General features: G+C 39.8%; 2 protein-coding genes across 5 annotated transcripts; both read left to right on the forward strand.

Moving 5' to 3' along the window:
• Nucleotides 1-5,537, forward strand: LOC148083817 (23 kDa integral membrane protein-like). The gene is made up of 9 exons (XM_087787002.1): nt 1-192; nt 1,257-1,322; nt 2,874-2,999; nt 3,066-3,140; nt 3,489-3,584; nt 3,892-4,001; nt 4,443-4,521; nt 5,001-5,084; nt 5,397-5,537. Exons 1-9 carry the CDS (start codon nt 133-135, stop codon nt 5,529-5,531), a joined length of 831 nt encoding a protein of 276 aa, XP_087643128.1. The 5' UTR covers nt 1-132; the 3' UTR covers nt 5,532-5,537.
• A 361-nt stretch (nt 5,538-5,898) lies between these two features.
• LOC148083818 (tetraspanin-8-like) lies at nt 5,899-14,339 on the forward strand. Of its 4 annotated transcripts, XM_087787004.1 has the most exons (14): nt 6,097-6,234; nt 6,674-6,727; nt 7,889-7,990; nt 8,061-8,135; nt 8,289-8,381; nt 8,975-9,070; nt 9,764-9,796; nt 9,864-9,947; nt 10,146-10,355; nt 11,211-12,939; nt 13,030-13,102; nt 13,182-13,266; nt 13,354-13,514; nt 13,584-14,339. In XM_087787004.1, exons 1-9 carry the CDS (start codon nt 6,175-6,177, stop codon nt 10,314-10,316), a joined length of 768 nt encoding a protein of 255 aa, XP_087643130.1. In that variant the 5' UTR covers nt 6,097-6,174; the 3' UTR covers nt 10,317-10,355; nt 11,211-12,939; nt 13,030-13,102; nt 13,182-13,266; nt 13,354-13,514; nt 13,584-14,339. The 4 variants fall into 4 exon arrangements, with proteins under 4 accessions (XP_087643129.1, XP_087643130.1, XP_087643131.1 ...); XM_087787003.1 differs by lacking the exons at nt 11,211-12,939; nt 13,030-13,102; nt 13,182-13,266; nt 13,354-13,514; nt 13,584-14,339 and adding an exon at nt 5,899-5,993 and having other exon boundaries at nt 6,116-6,234; nt 10,146-10,316; XM_087787005.1 differs by lacking the exons at nt 11,211-12,939; nt 13,030-13,102; nt 13,182-13,266; nt 13,354-13,514; nt 13,584-14,339 and having other exon boundaries at nt 10,185-10,323.
• Nucleotides 14,340-19,932: the final 5,593 nt, after the last annotated feature.

The following is a 19,932-nucleotide window of genomic DNA, read 5'->3' on the forward strand; positions in this document are numbered from 1 at the left end:
TGGTCATGTTCTTCATCGCGCACACTTTAAACAACATCTATCAAATACACACACACACACACTCTTAGACACACACACACATTTCTGCTGTTGACCATGTTTCTATTTTAGCTCGGCACTCAGACGGGCGTCATGGCTCGCTGCAGGAGTTACTTGCAAGGACTGGATGTTTGTGTCACAGTGCTACTGTTGGTAAGCTAATGGCTAATTTACCACTTTATTTATATCTGGGGAAAAGTTCAAACTGTGTAACATATGTGGAAAATATACACGGATAAAAAAGATGAATTTGTTTTTAAATATCTTTAATTTCTTTTAGTGTTTTAATGATTAGATCTCTGTCTTTGATTCTAGAGCTAATGCTAATAGCTTAAATACAAAATGTATTAAATACAGTTTCAAGCCTGCTATTTGTCAACAAATATTCAACTTGAAAGAAAAATAAAATGGATCAGTTTTGTAAATTTAAAGAATGCATCTGTTTATGTTAAGTTGTTATGTTTAAAGATAATGCTTGTTTTAGTGTAATGCTAGAAAAGGAAATATAAATCTGTAATTTTGACTTGTAACTACCTGACATTTGTAATTTACTTAAAACATACCAACATAATGCTAATAGGAAAGGGAAAAATAACTGGTCAATAAAATGAAAATAAAAAATACCATGTTGATTAAAAAGTTTGTTTAGATTAAAATCAGTCAGAGAAAAAGCAAGTCACACATTGAAACAAATAGAATAATATTGAAAAAAGGCAGAAATAATAGTAAACGTTCTTTTTTCTGCTCCTTACCAATCCCTTAAAAAAATCTTGAACAATTTTTTTTAATGTACATTTAAACAAAATGTGTAAATAATTCAAAGTGTGGTTGTACACAAACCATAATTATTCTTTAAAATGACTTAAAAGACAAAATCTAGAAACTAAGTTAACAACAATACAAACTGTTAACAAGAGTAACTTTATATCTATGGTAATACTACATGACTTGACAGGTTGTTCAAATAAATATGTCTATGGTTATGTTGTTAATTTATTAACATACTCAAATCCATTTTTTAAATCCTCACGTTTCCTCTTTGTCGCTGGGAAACTTTTCTGCAACGTCTTGTGAACTCCGGATTAAATCTCTGTGGAGATGGATGAGGTCTGTGATTCTGAGCAGTCAGCTGATCTTCTTCTCTCTCGGGAGGTGGAGCAGTTAGAGAGGAATGTTGACTCTTCTGAGCCTGATGTGAGTTTCCATTCGTCCCGCAGGTGTCCGGCACGGTGATGATCGGCTGTGGATTCTTTGCCGTGGACGGAAACATACCAGTGGCTGAGGTGATGATGTGCGACCACAAATACTACATGCATTCTGCTGACAAACTGATCTATGTCTATTTAAATATCAAATGATGAAAGATTTTAATAAATGAAAAAAGGAAAGGGTGAATAAACAAAGAAAATGTAACAGTTGTCACTAAAATGTAGAAAATCTAAAATAATTGTGAATTTTGTTTCTTGCCAATCTATGACTTTAATCACTTCGCAAACTGTATGACTCGAAAATGTATTAAATTCATAGAATTAAGTAAGTAAGTAAGTAAGTCATTTTTATTTGTATAGCGCTTTTCTAGACCAGGGTCACAAAGCGCTTAAACAATCAAAACAATATTCAATAAAGTATATATTTTAAAGATCAAGATAAAACTGATAACACAACAGGAGTTCCAGAAAATCAAGGAATTGCCTGAACAAATAAAAACGTCTTAAGATGTTTCTTGAAGGAGTCAGTAGATCCATCAAGCGCAAAGAGAGAGGAAGATCGTTCCAAAGCTTAGGAGCAACAGCCTGAAAAGATTTCTCTCCTCTGGTCCTGAGTCGTGTGCGTGGAACCATAAGTAGATTCTGAGCCACAGACCTCAGAGCCCGAGCTGGGGTGTAAGGCTGGATCAGATCAGTGATGTAAGGAGGAGTCTGACCATGAATAGATCTGAAAGTAAGAACCAGAATTTTAAAGTTGATCCTGAAAGAAACTGGAAGCCAGTGAAGAGTTTTAAGGATCGGAGAAATGTGAGTTCTTCTACTAGAGCGGGTCAGAATTCTCAATGCGGAGTTCTGAATCAACTGCAGGCGAGACAGATCCTTCTTGTTAAGACATGAAAACAAACTGTTACAATAGTCCAGACGAGAAGAAACAAACGCATGGATTACAAGCTCCAGATCATGTTCCGACAACATTTTCCCAAGTTTAGAGATTTTTCTCAGTTGAAGGAAACAGTTTCTGGTCATTTTTCTGCAATGTTGAACAAGAGACATGTCTTTATCAAATACAACACCCAGGTTTCTCAGGCTCAGCTTGACAGACTGACCTAAGTCACCCAAGTACTGACTCAACCCTGGAACCTTATCATCAGGAGCAATCACCAGAGTTTCAGTTTTGTCCACATTTAGCTGTAGAGTGTTTTCAATTGACTAAGCTGTTCAGCCTCTGGGGCTCAGTTGGATCAAAAGAGCAGTAGAGCTGGATGTCATCAGCAAAAATGTGGTAAGAAACATCAGGAAATCTCTGAATGATTTTACCGAGGGGAATCAAGTACAGCAAAAACAATAAAGGACCCAGAACAGAACCTTGAGGGACTCCACACAACAGATCTGCCGATTCAGACCTCATTTGATTGGCACTAAAACTGCGCCCAGATTTAATTTGTCCGAATAATATTTTGTCCAGCATTTCAATGGTCATTAAAACATTTATTCTTGTATATATTTTTTATTTACAATTTTTTTTTATTTTTAAAAAGTTTTAGATTTTTTTTTCTTTGAATTCAAAAAATGGATATTTATCCGGTAATAATTTCTAAAATTCATTCCATTGTAATTTATTTCCAGCTGTTTGACGATCTTTCCGTTAGTGATGGATTATTGATCTTGCAAGTGTTCGGACCGATCACAGTCCTGGTGTCGATAGTGGGCGTCTGTGCCGCATCACTGGACGTCAAACCTCTGCTACTGTTGGTGCGTGAAGCCTTTGGTTCCACACCTCGGAATACTGTGCTCAACAAGATCCTTGTGCTCCCTCAGTTCGCGGCTCTGGTGTTCGTGGAGTTCCTGGCTCTGCTGATCAAGGCGTCTCCGCTTCTAAAGGTTCAGGCTGAGGTATCTGTAAACCTTAAACTTGCAGCCTCTTGTGGCCTGTGAGATGATGTTCTGTGGCCCTCCACTTGATGTCTGATTCTTTATGATTGTGGTAAAATATACATACTGCAATAAAAATATATGTACTGTATATTTTGGTTGGGATAGGAACAGGAGTGACACAACACATAAATCAGTTAATCACAAAATGCAGATCATTTTTTGATAAAAGACATGAAGAAAGAAGTGCTTGGACTAATTTAACTGAATTTTCAAGTTACAAATCCCTCAACCCGTGGTCCAAGAATCAACCCCAAAGCAAAGCAACTGTTGCTATTTTACTAAATGTATCTCTTCTGTCCTCTGCAGATAGATGGTGCTGTTGACAAGGTGTTTTTGAACGTAACCCCACTTTACCAAGCAGAACCTGACATCCAGAGTGAACTCAACAAACTGCAAACTTCGGTGTGAAAATGCCACTTTACTTTTACAAATGAACTTGACATGACATGATGGTTTTGTAACATCAAAGACATTAGTTACGTGCGAAGAGTGAACTTTTGCACCACAATCCCACCATGCTTTCAAGCTGCAGTGCTGGTTGCTGCACCGTCCAAATGTTCCATTTCTTGTAGGCAGGAAACCTCAACCTGCTCTAGTTAGAGACAGCTGTTAAAAAAAACCCATTGAACTTAATTGAAATACTATTTAGCAACAACAACATTTGTCAGAACTAAAACTTAAGGTGTCTTCATTTGTTTTTTTTTTATAGGACTCATGCTGTGGATTAAAAAGTTTCGAGGACTGGGACCATCATTTCCCAGTCTCGTGCATCTGCAAAGTTCCATCTCCCACTCCCCTAAATGCAGATCAGCATCCAAGGTAAGTCAGTTGCCCCGACTAGTTGACACTAGGTAGGATCTTAAGTAAGTAAAAAATAATACTAGATAAAAAATGAAAGATGGCTATTATTAAGCCTCACATTTAAAGCTGATTCTTGAAAGACTCCGCCATACACGATGGTGAATAATCCTACAAAAGATTTCTGGATCCAAATGGTTCCTGGACACCATCATAAAAACAGCTGATCACCGCAACACTATCAAAAATTCCTGAACATTTAATTTATTCCAAGTTCCAGACAGACATTTCAAAAACAAACTAACTTTGCTATTTTTTAAATATATTAAAGCAAACACGCATCGTCAATTTACCTTCTTTGAGTTAGCATGTTAGCCATCTCCTGGTCATAAATACATCAGATGTCTTTAAAAGCACATAAATGTAGCTGATCTAAAAGTCTTAAAACTTTGTGTCTTTTAGCAACTTCAGCACTGATCAACTTTGTGTGTTTGCGGAACCCTCGGACAAACACCTCAATCAAGTTTGGGTTCATTCTGAGGTAACATTTGTATATGTGTGTCTAATAAAAAAAAAGAATGTTCCTCCAAATGAACGCATGTTAGTTATACCTCGTAAAAAAGCTTCATCAATGTCTGATACATGTTATTATGTTATGATCTTGACTAAAGTAGTGCCGTTTATTTTTGGTTTGTAATTATTTAAAATGGCCAGCATATGCGGATGTATGTAGGCGGAAGAATAGCGGGCATTAGCATGCAGCCAGGCAGCATCTTGGAAGATGCGGAAAGTGTTCAGTACTTTGAGGTTTAAAAAGCCCACAGATGAGTCAAAACAAAACAACTTTCCGTATAATGTGACTAGGAAACGGGTGTTGAAAGAGATATGTGGCTTAGTGGGAAGCCAGTGTGGAGGCAAATACAAAAAACAACACTGAAGTGTTACAAAAGTAAACTGTATACTGTATATTAAATCCATCTTTAAATGTTGTTATAACAGTGTTTTTTTCTTTTGTGACAGCCCTGCGGTCCGATCCTGAAGAGTTACATAAGCTTTCCCATTAAACTTCGCATCGGAATCATTTCGGCGTTTGCCACAATAGCGGTAAGTCAACACTCCTGCAGACGTGCCATATTTTACTTTTACAGTGTAAATTTAAATACTTTAAACGCATTCATATATGAAATGAAAGGATTTAACTTCAAATAGAAGCCACAGGAGAGGCGCAGACCCCTGCCGAGCAGCTTGTTTTCACTCATCTAGGGATTTACCGCTTCATTTATATTGTCATACATTAATTTGTATTTATATAATTGGTGTTTCATGGATTTACAGGGCAATCCAAACGTAAAAACTTCAAGTGGCAACATAGAATTCTACGAAACTGTTCAAATAACTGACGTCTGTGTGTTACAGGTGGCAGCCATGACACTGTCATTGGCTCTGGGTTTGGAGCGATACTGGAAGAAGCCAGTAAAAACTCCGGCCGATAGTTACACTCGAGTCAACTACGAGCCTCAGACACTCCATGACCTGACCTTTGATCACTGAGCCGACCTAGTATTTAAGTATTTATTCATACATTTGGCAAAGTCGGCAAGGGTAAGGCTACATCCAAAGTCAGGGCCACGAATGGTTTGCGGGCCTGATTATTAAATGTCATACAGATGAGAGTCTTTAATAAATGCCATTTTAACAACACACCAATCTTCTTCTTGCTTTGGTCTTTAGTAAAATCAATTGAATATTATAAAAAACGTCTTAACCCTTATATAGGCCACATCAAGTCAGATGGCTGACCAGATTTAAGAGTTTAAACAGAGTTAAAAATTGAATTCAAAGAAAACTTTAATTTGTCTTTAAGTATTGCAATTGTTTATGGATATGTTGGTTCGTGTCAGTATAGGTTAAGATAAAAGGGGAGGGTAGGGACCACCCCCTTGTATTTATAATAACTGCTAGATTGAGCGTCACCCTCTCTCTCTCTCTCTCTCTGCTGCAACAGAAGACCGGGTGAGTTTGCCTTCTTAACTACTGAGTCATTTTTAACTATAGGATGCGCTTTAATTTAAAATCTAAACATGAATGAATCAAAAATATTATTTAAAAACTTTGTTCATAATTCCATTCGACAGTTTGACGTTGAACCTCTGGCGAGTCTTTTGAGAAACGCATCGAACAACTGAACCTGAAGATGGGAAAAGTCAATCTGTGCCTCAAAATCATCTTATTCATCTTCAATGCTGTGTTTGGAGTAAGTGGAAAAATTATATTAAAATTTGCTAGAACATGTAAATGATGAATAGTTGACAAAAACAACAACCATAATGATTTGAGACTTAAACGATCAGATCACATCTAAAAATCAAACTTAATGAACTCTTGAGTGTTCAGATTTAGTTTGCCAATAACTTGCAACAATCATTTTTAAAGAAAATAAATTAACTGGGGAGCTTTCACTATGAATTAAAAAATAATTTTAGTCCTCAAGAAACCTGATAATTACCGGTATACATAAAATTGTCAAGATTTAAAGTGAGACTTATCACAGTTCAAGTTACAATTGATATATTCTGATATTAAACGAATAAACTGCTTGTCTGTTGTAAATTCTGGACTTTAACCATCATCAAGTGTATCAAAGCTACATTTAATTGGTAAACTTTTCTTCAAGCATCCCTCTCTCCCCTCAGATCATTGGATGGCTCATGATTGCAGGATTGGTGAAAACACACGGTGAAATAGATGTAAGTATTCTTGTTGCTCTTGAAAAAAAGTTTCCACTGTAAAGGTTACAAGATGTTTAGATATGTGGCATTTAGTTTAGCTATTTAGTGTTTCTAAAATCAAGATTTCTACTTTCTCAACACCTTAAGTCTTTGCAGAAAACCAACAAATCAAAATGCCTGACTAAAAGTCAAATAAATGATGAGGAAGTTGCTGTTTTGAGGTCATGAGCAAGCTCAGTGAAACCTCTCACCTTGTTTTTTTTTTAAAGCATGAGGAAGTTGAGGACAAATTGAAATTGAAAAGTTAAGGTATCAAATCTGTTCTTCTAAATTGTTGTATAAATCACTTGGTGCAAAACATTTTTAAAGCCATGGTGAGACACAAAGATTAATTTATTGCAGTTATTAAATATTGCACCTTAAAACCAATTGTTAGAAACCAAACACAATACAAATATTAAAGGATGTTTTATAAACCTAACATAACCCCGCAGAGCTTCCCGATGTTTTTTCCAATAGGGCCGAGAAAGAACAATGCACTTGCCACCCAGCAGGGGGCAGGAACCCTTAACTGCGAGGAAGCCCTCCAAAAAAACCTCAGTCACAAGTGGGTGAACTGTGGGATTTGGCTTGGAGTGCCTTGCATGCATTCATAAAACCAAAATGACTTCTCTGTGAAGAAAGTAGCTGTTTGCCTGACATCATTACCATCTACGTAACCAGGATTAGGGAGAATGCCTTAGAGTCTTGCACTCCTCTCCGAACTCGGCCAACACGAAGATGCTGCATGCCTTGATGTTGTGGCTGGAGCTCAGTCAGACAATACAGGAGGTAGGAGCTTCTGTGGGTGCTGGCCACCTGATAGATGATCACCTCCATGAGGACACAACACAACGTTTTCCTACACAAATGTCACAATTATGTTGGGATCACAAAGTCAGACAAACTTGGTGCAATTAAAGCTCAGGACATGTCGCCGCCCCAGCACAACACTACGGTTTCAAAGAGTAGAAACAAGAATAGTCCTCCCAACTGCTAGGGTGCGAGTGCATTTTTGTCTCGCAGTGGCCGGGCTCCAGGGGATAAACCATCAGCGGGGCTCTGCTGGAGGGCCAAAGCATGCATGAAGTAGAACTTTGAAACAGTGTAATATTATTTTCTGATCTTGTCTTGCTGTAGCCGAGTGTTGCGTTGTGGTGTTGGCTGTATGCCAGTGCCGTTGTTGTCTCCATGCTTGGAATCCATGCAGTATGCAATGAGAAAGTACTCCTCCTTAAAATAGTATGTACACCAGTGACTCCTAACACAGTATTTCATCATCCTATTATCTAATAAATGTGTGAATATTTAGTCTGCAGGACTCAAAGCTCTGGCACTGGTGGGATGTCTTGTCCTTGGATTCATGGTTCATGCAGAAGGTATCAAGGTATTTATATTTACGTCCTTATTTTTGAAAACATCCATGATATAAATCTTTTTTTTCTTTTTCGGAGACTACGTAAATATCATGTACAACAGTTTTACAACCTAAATTGTAATATCTATAAATATGTTTTTGTTCCCTATTCTGTCCTTACAGATTCGACAGCTCTTTGATGACCCTGACTCTGTGAGGGAACTAATGTTAAAGTTATCTGAGTGGCGGGACATGCTTGACATTGTACAGAGTGAGGTAAAATACTCTTTTTATATCTTCGTATACTTACACTGTTTCTCCTCTGCTGGATCAACGAGTGACACTGACTGAAAAGGCTATTAATAGTTCAGGGACGGTATGAGAATTGAGTTGAAAAGGAGTTGGAAAATAAATGAATGATTCACACCTTCAATACAGTAATTTTTATTACTGTTTATGATCATCGATTGTAAGTCATTAAAAGCTTTTTAATGTTGTTTTTTTTGTGGTGGATGTTTTGAGCTTTGAGTAAAGTGGACGCACTGTCTAGTAATTACCATGTTATTACAAATAACACAAGAGTTAATCAATGTTGACAGATGCCTAAAGCTCAGAAAAACACCCTTTACTTTAGCCATGACATTAGCATGGATTATAAAACATTTTCCTGTTTTTATAATATATTAAGTCCACCCCAAGTAAATGTATGGTTATTATCTGCATAACATCTTCTTTAAACCTTGTGAATGTATGTAAGGTCACCATGTTCTGAACAAAAATAAAACACTGCTACGTGGAGTGGACCTTTGAGGGTTTTTGGGGTGAACGTGTGAACATGAACATGTGATTGTTCACATCTTCTGTTGCAGGGGAGGTGCTGTGGACTGGCGAGTGCCAGAGACTGGGGCGACAACATCCCTGACAACTGCTCCTGCTCTGGAGATGGTTGCATTCATCGACCACAGGTTCGTATTGGAAGCTAATATGTCTTTCATATCAAGTAATTAAAGTATCTTCCTCTCCAAGATGCACCAAGTCTCTCATCATGACCATCTTTTGAACTTATTACTTTATAAAGTTCTCCCCCGTCTGAAATCTCAGCGAACAAAAGGTTACAAGAGCAGAGTCGATTATGACCTAACAATGGCTTCACACCTCCTCCAGCCAGCTGTAATCACGCCCCGCTTTGTTTATACAACAAGTCCCTTGAAGGTGGTGACTTCAGGGTTGATGACGCGCGGTGACGAACATCAATGCTTGACCAATCACGGCAGAGTGGTTGTGGTTTGAGTAAACAAGATTTAATCTCCAGAACAACGTTTTCAGTGGCTTTAACACATTTGTGTAAATATATCAATAAAAAGAGATTTTGTACAAACAAACATACTGATGAGTACAATAGAGTCCAAGATCTATTTAAGACACACTTAAATCAACACATTAGTTGCCCTTTAAGTTTGGTACTTGTTGTTTCGTGGGCAAAAAGATGGAGGGACACAAGAGCAACTCAGGTTACAAATACGTTTTACATCAAGACTGCTGAGAACGACTGAATGAAGCAAAGGAAAAATTCAATGCCACAATACTAATGAAGAAATGTTGTTTGTTGAGACGTCAAGGTCGCTCAATATCTGCACCACATTGCTTCTGTGTTTCAGGGAAGCAGCGGTCCAGTGCAAATCTACGGAGAGGTAATGATTCCACTGACAACATCGACTCAACAACCACTACTTTAACCAAATCACTACTTTATTCTAGACTTGTGGCAGGTTGATCTTAGACTATATTCACCCCTGGTTCAAGATTGTTCTGGGATTTCTCCTTGGTTTTGCCGCATTCTACGTAAGTAGAGATCCGACTTTATTTATCAATATAATAGAATGGTATCAATGATTTATACTTAGTGTTTGGCCTAATAATCCATGAGTTTTCTATGCCTTAAAAATATGTTTATTTCTTCTTGTATTTTCAAGAATTTATTTATCATATGATCTTTAAGTAGGATTTTGAACTCTTTTTTCCCTCTATATGATCTTACAGCTGTTGGAATTTCTCCTGTTCCTCCTCATGATAAAGCAGGTCAGACGTGCAGACGGCAATGTCTCTGTCGAAATGAAGGGCCTCGGAGCTTCCCGGGTGGTCCGCGTGTGGTCCGCGTACGAATCACCTTTTTGTTTCGGCCATTCCGGACGACAAATAGTGATTTACTAAACTGCTGTCCTTGCCTTGCATTTTAGAACCTTTTCAAAAGTTAGTAGCTCTTTATCATTCATTTTATATCATTATTTTTTCAATATTTTGCATTCCTATCTATAAAGAACCTTAACAGTGGATCAGGGAAAGTTCTGGTGAATAAAACGTGTGTAAACTGTAGTAGTGATAATAATAATAATAATAATAATACTAATAATCTCTATTTATATAGCGCCTTTCTAGACCATAAACTTGCTTTGGCATAAATCTGTTTGACGTTTGTTTCTTATGACTCTTGCACAACTTCAACCCGTGTTGTCTAAATAATTCAAACATTTCTTGAATGTTTGACCCAAAGTGCATAAATGGAACAAACAAACAAACTCGTGTATTGAATGTAACCGACAGACTAATGTTAAACTGAGGAACACGTTACGTTTCATTACTTCTTCTTCTTCTTTCACTGCTTCCTGTTTTCTTGTTATCATTTAAAATAGTCTATGTAAATTAGTTAAATAATTTAAGAAATTAAAATATTTTGTTATTCTGTGTATCCACACAATCTTTTCCTTTAGGCTACTTCCAGCAGGGGTCGCCACAACCAACTTCATGTCCTCTTTCACTACATCCATAAACCTTCTCTTTGGTCTTCCTCTAGACCTCCTGCTTGGCAGTTCCAACCTCAGCATCCTTCTACCTGCTACTACTCACTATCCCTCCTCTGTACATGACCAAAACATCTCATTCTCTCTGACCTTATCTCCAAAACATCCAACATGTTCCTCTGATTGACTCATTCCTGATCCATCACTCTCAAAGTGAACCTCAGCATCTTCATCTCTGCTACCTCCAGCTCTGCTTCCTGCCTTTTCACACAATTATGAATGACAATTTTTTTTCTTTTTCTTGCAGAATTTACAACATCAATTTAATTCCATTGCAGTTTTTACAGCTGTCTTTCCCCATAAACTCATTTCCACTGAATGTTTGCTAAAGAGAAAAAAAGTATACATCTAGACCAGTGGTGCTCACACTTTTTCGGTTTGCGAACTACTTTTCTAATGATCAAGTTCAAAAGATCTACCTTCATCAAATTTGCTCAACGTAAGTAATTACATGTTCACTCCAACACGTCCTCACACCCAAGGCGTCATACGTCCAACGCCGTGCAATTTCCCCTGGCGTCACTAGGGTGCCGTTACAGGGGGGACAAAAACGTCGGTATTCGCCTACCCGGGTCACCCAGTAATATACAGAGCACCCCCCGACGTCGGATTCAAACGACCCGGGTTACATTTGACGCGTCGCCCACCCCTTCGTTGCCAAGGTAACGTGACGTGACGTGTTGCTGTTGTCCTTTGGCTACCGTAATTCTACTATGAAGCGCACTTGAAATGTTTAATGTCAACAGTGCGACTCTAACCCCGATTGTGCTTAACGACCTCGAACCACTTTAAGGAGGTACAGAGTGAATATAAATCGGTAAAAATGCTTAATTTTAATTTTTTGAAGCTTGGATTGTTCACGAATCGCGGAAGTCAAGAAGCTCTCGCGGATTAATACATGCTTAAAAGGTCCTGTAAAAGTGACTATATTGTATATTTGTAGGTGTTTCAACTCCATAATGTTGACATTGTTTTGTGAATGAGTAAAATAAAGTCTGTGCTATTTCGCTTGATCCTCTTTATAATCCGGTGCGCTTTTCTATGAAAATAGAATCTTTCATTGAGATTGCGTTTATGGACATGTTTTCTTTTTATTTAGCTGCGATTATGAGCGTCTACGTGACGTTTGTCAACAGTAATCTCGATCCTGCAGAGGTGACGTCACACACGCTAATGAACTGATCCTGCAGAGGTGACGTCACACCACAGGAATAAAATGAGATATTGTGCTTGTTTGTTTAAAAGCGCCATGAATACAATTGTAGATATGCTTGTATAAAGACCGAGATAAGTTTAGTTTAAGTTTAGCGTCAGCTAAAAAGTTTTCAAATTGCCGCACACGCCACTTCCTCCAAACCTCCGGATGTGATGTCACACTTGTTGACAAAGATCGATAGCATTTTGCCTCACGTTTGTGCAGTAACTTGACGGAACCAGGTGCGCGTCACTCGTCTATTGAGGTAAGATATAATTATTGCTTTAAGACTCAGAAATAAGGTTTCATTGCGTGTAATGTAGCTTTCTGTGGTGCCTTAACACGAGAGCTAGTTCGCTAAAACTAATCACTAATCACTTCCGCATATTAATACAGATGACATATTTATCGTATTTATGTATATAAGTATACGTTTATTTTAACCCTTTTGGATGAGGGATTTGATCTTTTGTTGTTTTCTTTAAATGAAAGAATATATATAAAATAATAATGAAAAGTATTTTAAATTCCAGCATAAAGAGGTAAACCAGATGGAAACACCATCAAACAATGGATGAAGGAAACATCTCAGAGCTTATCTCTGAATGATCAAGTATACTTGCTTGTATTTATTGATTTATTATATATTAAAAGGGACCACTATTATGTTTTTGTTTTGTTTTTGCATGGAAGTGACCTGCAAGAACTGCCCAGAACTCCAGACCTGCTAGACATGAAACCTTTCTCTCTGTGGTTCCTGACAAATGATTTCAAATGTGAAGTAAGTGAGTAATATTTGTAACATAGTGAACACACACAGCACATCCCATCATGGAAATAATCTAAAATGCAATTCTATGTTCTTTTCTAGGTGAGATGGAGTGCTGCATATCAGGTGCTGGACTAACCATCGGAGGTGGAAGGGGTCAACATGTCAAAAGCAGGTGAGATGTTACATCATACACACTTTGGTCATTAAAATAGTCATGTTTGGTAATAATGATCAATACATTTCTGTGGCAGGAAGCACTGACATGCTGACGCTTATGGTCAAGGTTTTCTGGCTTCTGTTGTTGGAAACACTTGGTCGTGCCCGTCAAGGTGGAAGGTACACTAGACTGAAGAGTCTTTTTCAATAGATTTTACACTTCAAATGATCGGAATCATACCACTTCATTAATACAATATTTTCCAGGTTCTGTTGACTTTCAGACCAAGAGGATTCGACGTTGTTATGGCAGTAAGGAGACGGCAGGAAGTGAAAGATTCTTGAGAAAGAGATGAACCACCTCTGGTCTCTGTCAAGTCGTTGTGATTCCCTGAAAGAGTTGTCTCGCATGGCAGCGTCACAGCAAGGTAAGAGTTTATTTAGCAAGTGAAGAACAGAAGTACAGCTGATCATTCTTATTGTCTTATTCTTTTAAGATGCACCATGGGCTTGACTGGTGAGGCTTTGAAGGATCTTCAGAGCCTTTGAGGAGCAGCAGCAAGTCAGCATGACGTCACTTGAACCATGACTCGGACCAGAAACTACTACACACAAGTCTACGCTGAGGACGAGACCATCAACGTCGTGCAGATTCACTCTGATGGTTACTCGTGACATTTGTGACGATCTGTGAACATTTGTTTGATATGAAACCTGTAATGCTCATGAACAATATTCATATTGGAGTTAATAGCTTATCCAGTGTCAAAAGTTAAAAGTTAGTTGAATAATTACATCTATAATCACATGTAATCAATAATATGTATTGCATAAGTACAAACATAATCATACATTATAGTAATCAATAACATGTACATTAATTAACAGAGGCTTGATATTGAGGCTAGTGTGAACTATCATGCTCATTTTTAGACCCCCAGGGGCCGCTGGGAATGAACTGGGGCCAAAACTTTTGTGCACAAAACGAGACCACTTTTACAACTTTTGCCTTCGGTTTTCTACTACTTTCGTCACTTTTTGGAACTCCTTCGGCAGACACGCTCAGCGGGTCTATTGTTTACACAAGGGATCAGCTGTTGGGGTTGCGCAATACCGCTCTCTCTCTCAGCGCGGAATGGACGATTCCCGTGGAAATTAAGAGGAAAATACGCGGATGCAGAGCAGGTCGGATGAAACAAGAGAAGAAGCGTAGGTTCCGTCCCTTTATTCCATCGATCATAATGGGAAATGTACGTTCGATCGTGAATAAAACGGACGAGCTCGCTGCGCTGACCCGGCATCAGAGAGACTTCCGTGAGAGCAGCCTTCTATGTTTCACGGAGACCTGGCTGATTGAGAAGACCCCGGACTCTGTTGTTTCCCTGGAGGGGTTCAAGATGGTGCGTGCGGACCGGGACATGGACGGAAAGAGGAGAGGAGGAGGAGTGGCGGTGTTTATTAATGAGAGATGGAGCGATCCCGCGCATGTCTCCATTAAATAACAAGTGTGCACTAAGGACATAGAGTTTGTTGCGGTGGGCATCCGCCCGTATTACATCCCAAGGGAGTTCTCACATGTGATTGTGTTCACTGTTTACATTCCTCCCTCTGCGGACGCAGCCGCAGCGAGCGAGAGGCTGAGCGCCTCAGTGTCGGACCTGCAGCTCAAACACCCGAACTCTCTCCTGCTCATTAACGGAGATTTCAACCATGCCTCACTTTCCTCCATTCTTCCCACCTTCACACAATACGTGAAGTGCCACACCCGGGAGGACAAGACTGTGGACCTTTTATATGCAAATGTAAAAGGTGCCTTCACCTCCATCCCCCTACCCCCCCTCGGCCGCTCTGATCACAACCTGATACGTCTGCGACCTGAATACACTCCCATGGTGAGGAGACAGCCTGCACAGAAAAGAACTGTTAAGATGTGGAATGATGAAGCCAAGGAGAGGCTGAGAGACTGCTTTGAGTCTACAGACTGGAGCTTGTTCTCTCATGGTGATGACATCGACACCTTCAATGACCATTCCACGGATTACATAAAGTTCTGTGAGGGCAACGTCACGCCGACCCGCAAGGTGCGGTGCTTTGCCAACACCAAGCCATGGGTGACCCCGCAACTTCAAGTTCTGCTGAACAAGAAGAAGAGGGTGTTTGCTTCAGGGAGCAGAGAGGAGCGTAAGGAGGTCCAGCGTGAACTCAAGAAGGCGATCAGGATGGCCAAGGACGAATACAAGAGGAAACTGGAGGAGCAACTGGCGCAGGGCAACACAAGGGATGTGTGGAAAGGCCTGAAGAACATCTCAGGTCATGGCCAGAGTGGAGCCAGAGCCACAGCAGGGGGAGACCAAAGATGGGCCACTGAACTTAACCAGTATTTCAACCGGTTTGATCAGGGCCCCCCTCCCCCCTCCACCTCTGCCCCTCACTCTTCACAAAGCTGTTTTTCCTCTGCCTCAGCCCCCTCCCCCCAACTGTTTCACCTCCAAGCCATGTTTCTCCCCCCCAACAAGCCCTACTGCCTCAGCTGCCCAACCCCCCAAAGCCACCTCTCTCTGTTACATCTGAACAGGTGAGGAGAGAATTAAGGCGACTGAAGATCAGGAAAGCTGCTGGACCAGATGGACTCAGCCCCAGACTGCTCAGGGACTGTGCTGATCAACTTTGTGAGTTGGTCACACACATCTTCAACCTGAGCCTCAAACTGGAGAAGGTCCCGGTCCAGTGGAAGACCTCCTGTGTGGTTCCGGTTCCCAAGGCGGTGCACGCGAAGGAGCCGAGCCACTTCAGACCAGTCGCCCTGACCTCCCATCTGATGAAGACCTTGGAGAGGCTGGTACTCCGCGAGCTACGCACGACGGTGAGCTCTGCGTTGGATCCGCTGCAGTTCGCCTACAGGCCAAAGATGGGGGTGGACGACGCCGTCATCTACCTGCAGCACCGGGCACTGACTCATCTGGAAGCCGCCGGTAGCACTGTGAGAGTCATGTTTTTTGACTTCTCAAGTGCTTTCAACACCATCCAGCCGGCGCTGCTAAGGAAGAAGATGGAGGACGCAGGAGTTGGGACACAGCTGGCAGCATGGACGATGGACTACCTCACCAACAGGCCGCAGTATGTGAGGCTGCAGGACTGCAGCATCTGCAGCACCGGGGTGCCTCAAGGGACAGTGCTGTCACCTTTCCTTTTTTCCCTCTACACGGCGGACTTTACCTATGACTCCAGCAGCTGTCACCTCCAGAAGTTTTCCGACGACTCGGCCATTGTGGGCTGCGTGTCTGGGGGGGGGGGGCGAGCTGGAGTACAGGTCAGTCATCAAGGACTTTCTTGACTGGTGTGAGAGCAACTACCTTTGCTTAAACACCGGTAAGACAAGGGAGATGGTGATTGACTTCAGGAAAAAGTCCCCACCACATCAACCGGTGAGCATCCAGGTCTAGCTCTCGTGTTAACGCACCACAGAAAGTTACATTACACGCAATGAAACCTTATTTCTGAGTCTTAAAGCAATAATGATATCTTACCTCAATAGACGAGTGACGCGCACCTGGTTCCGTCAAGTTACTGCACAAACGTGAGGCAAAATGCTATCGATCTTTGTCAACAAGTGTGACGTCACATCCGGAGGTTTGGAGGAAGGGGCGTGTGCGGCAATTTGAAAACTTTTTAGCTGACGCTAAATTTAAACTAAACTTAACTTGGTCTTTATACAAGCATATCTACAATTGTATTCATGGCGCTTTTAAACAAACAAGCACAATATCTCATTTTATTCCTGTGGTATGACGTCACCGCTGCAGGATCAGTTCATTAGCGTGTGTGACGTCACCTCTGCAGGATCGCGATTAATGTTGACAAACGTCATGTAGACGCTCATGATCGCAGCTAAATAAAAAGAAAACATATGTCCTAGAAGCAATCTCAATGAAAGATTCTATTTTCATAGAAAAGCGCACCGGATTATAAAGAGGATCACGCGAAATAGCACAGACTTTATTTTACTCATTCATAAAACAATGTCAACATTATGGAGTTGAAACACCTACAAATATACAATATAGTCACTTTTACAGGACCTTTTAAGCATGTATTAATCTGCGAGAGCCTGTTGACTTCCGCGATGTGTGAACAATCCAAGCTTCAAAAAATTAAAATTAAGCATTTTTACCGATTTATATTCACTCTGTACCTCCTTAAAGTGGTTTGAGGTCGTTAAACACAATCGGGGTTAGAATCGCACTGTTGACATTAAACATTTCAAGTGCGCTTCATAGTTGTAGAATTACGGTAGCCAAAGGACAACAGCAACACGTCACGTTACCATGGCAACGAAGAGGTGGGCGACGCGTCAAATGTAACCCGGGTCGTTTGAATCCGACGTCGGGGGGTGCTCTGTATATTACTGGGTGACCCGGGTAGGCGAATACCGATGTTTTTGTCCCCCCTGTAACGGCACCCTAGTGACGCCAGGGGAAATGCACGGCGTAGGACGTATGACGCCTTGGGTGTGAGGACGTGTTGTTCACTCAGATGACTTGCACTGAATGAAGTGAATGGACTGATAATCAGTCATGATGGAAGGATGTGTGGATTTAATCATCTTCATATAAATACTGACTTACATAAATAACTAGAGTCAGTCAGTGAGGAGCATATTTTCCTCTGAGAGTAATTTCCAAAAATGTCCATGAGACCTGGTCTTAAGCTCAGTGTCAGCCTTTGTTAAATCTCATCCTCCACTGCAGACAAGTTCAGACATGTATATACTAAGAATTGCATTGATTTCCTACTAAAAATGGTCATTCATTCGAACCCAAATGGTGCACAAAAATATTCATGTGTAAGAATCTGTGCTTGACACGAATTCAAGCCCTTTTCCTTTGTTCATCAAAATCAACAAAGAATTCAGACGGGTTCATCCCTTTCCATGCCTCCATTTCAATATGTCCATCATGTTTAAATGAAGCACAAGACTTAAATTTCTCCATTTCTGTGATCATGAAAAAACAAAAACAAATGAAAACATGAATTCAAACTAACAGTTTATATTTGTTAATTTTAAACATGTCTGATATGAATCACACAAGTGGATTATTTAAAATTTAAAACATCTTCAGATGAAGTTTAACGAGAATAGAAACTGTTAACCAGTAACTTATCATCATAATCGCGTTGTCTGATCGTCTCTGACGTCATTAGAATGTGTGGCTCACCTGCAACTGTTTAACGTGTTTGGGTTTCAGCGTATTCTGATTATATTCCTGAGATAAAGGTCATTTACAAATAGTCATCATGTGATGTTGTATTAAGTGTGTTTTAAGGATGCGATCACAAAAGGTTTGAACCTGCAGCTTGACTTTGATGGAACTGACGTCATGTTTCTGTGACTCTCACCTTTAAGAGAATCAAAAGAAATGAAAGTACAAAAATAAATGTACAAAAGAACCTGAATCAATACCTGAAAAATACATTTGTAAAAACGTTTTAACGTCAATTTTACTTCCATGCAATTTCCACATTTTCCCAGCAGATGGAGCCCTTCAGAAAAATATAAGACAGCGGTATATTGTGCTGCATTCAGGTGCTGATGGTCGATTTGTCTCTTTATCCCTGTTTTTAACACGATATACTTGTGCGAAAATCTTCTAGCCAACATTTTATTCGAATCAAAAGAGATCGTTTGTCTGCCATGTACTGCAGATGATGAACAAAAGTAGAAACTTGTTTCTACTTGGGATGGTATTGTAACTAAACAGTCAGAAGTAATAATATATTGAACATTTTAATAGTCACTCAAAAATTAAAATTAAATTGAACTTAAACTTAAGAATAACTTTCTGTACACAACTCAAGAACAACAACAAATCAAATATTGCATAATAATGCAAAAGGCAAGTTTACAAGCTAAGCTTATATCATCTCAAGCACTAGGTTTTGTCTTGAAGGAGACAGACTTGCAAATCCAATGTTATAAAAGTTTTCTGTTGACGATCATAAACAATACTTTACTAAAATAATAATATTCATTTACACACATGTTTCCAAAGGGCTGTTTCTAGGTGGTGATTTTACAAGAAAAAATGTGACTTACTGTTTGTCATCAATGTGTTGTTAATGGAATGTTTGGCTCTTTTGGAACAGGACAACATCTTGAATAACTATAATAAGCGTTTGAGTGGAAACAAACTCCTTTCTCAAACTGGGCACAATAGTCACTAATGAATCAGCCCAGTGAACAAAGAACTATATTTTAAGAAAATGATTAGTTATTAGTTGAATTGAATTCATAGACAGTAATTCTGACTAACAGACAAGACGCAGGGTTAAGGGTCGGAGTTGAAGAAGAACAGGAAGGATGAGATTGGTAATATATATATATATATATATATATATATATATATATATAGTGTATTTTATAGGAACAGCCCACGTGGTGAAGTTTAGAGACAGAATGTTTTGGATGCACGATCACAGTGTTGGACAAAGAATCAGACCCTGCTGCAGAAAAACATTTAAGGGGGGCATTACATTTTTTTAGGGGGGGCAAGCTTTTCAACCTAAAAACGTATTGGCTTTAGGCTGCACAATGGCTCTGCTACTACTCGCACAGTACTGTTAGGGGTTTTTGTGTTCCAATGAACCGACCCCTCCCCAGCCTCGTACGTGGTGGTGGAATGAAGGACAGACACATGGATGAGTTTAAGAAAAATGCTCGTTTAGTGAATTATGCAAAAGTCAGAGACAAACTTACGTGAACACGGGCGCTAGCAAGCAGAGAGATCTATCGCAGACGTCTTCGAATGCCAGAACGCAAAGATCTCACAAAAGGGTGGATCTTTATAG

Source organism: Callionymus lyra, chromosome 3 (assembly GCF_982586985.1).
Source record: "Callionymus lyra chromosome 3, fCalLyr1.hap1.1, whole genome shotgun sequence".
NCBI lineage: Eukaryota > Metazoa > Chordata > Actinopteri > Syngnathiformes > Callionymidae > Callionymus > Callionymus lyra.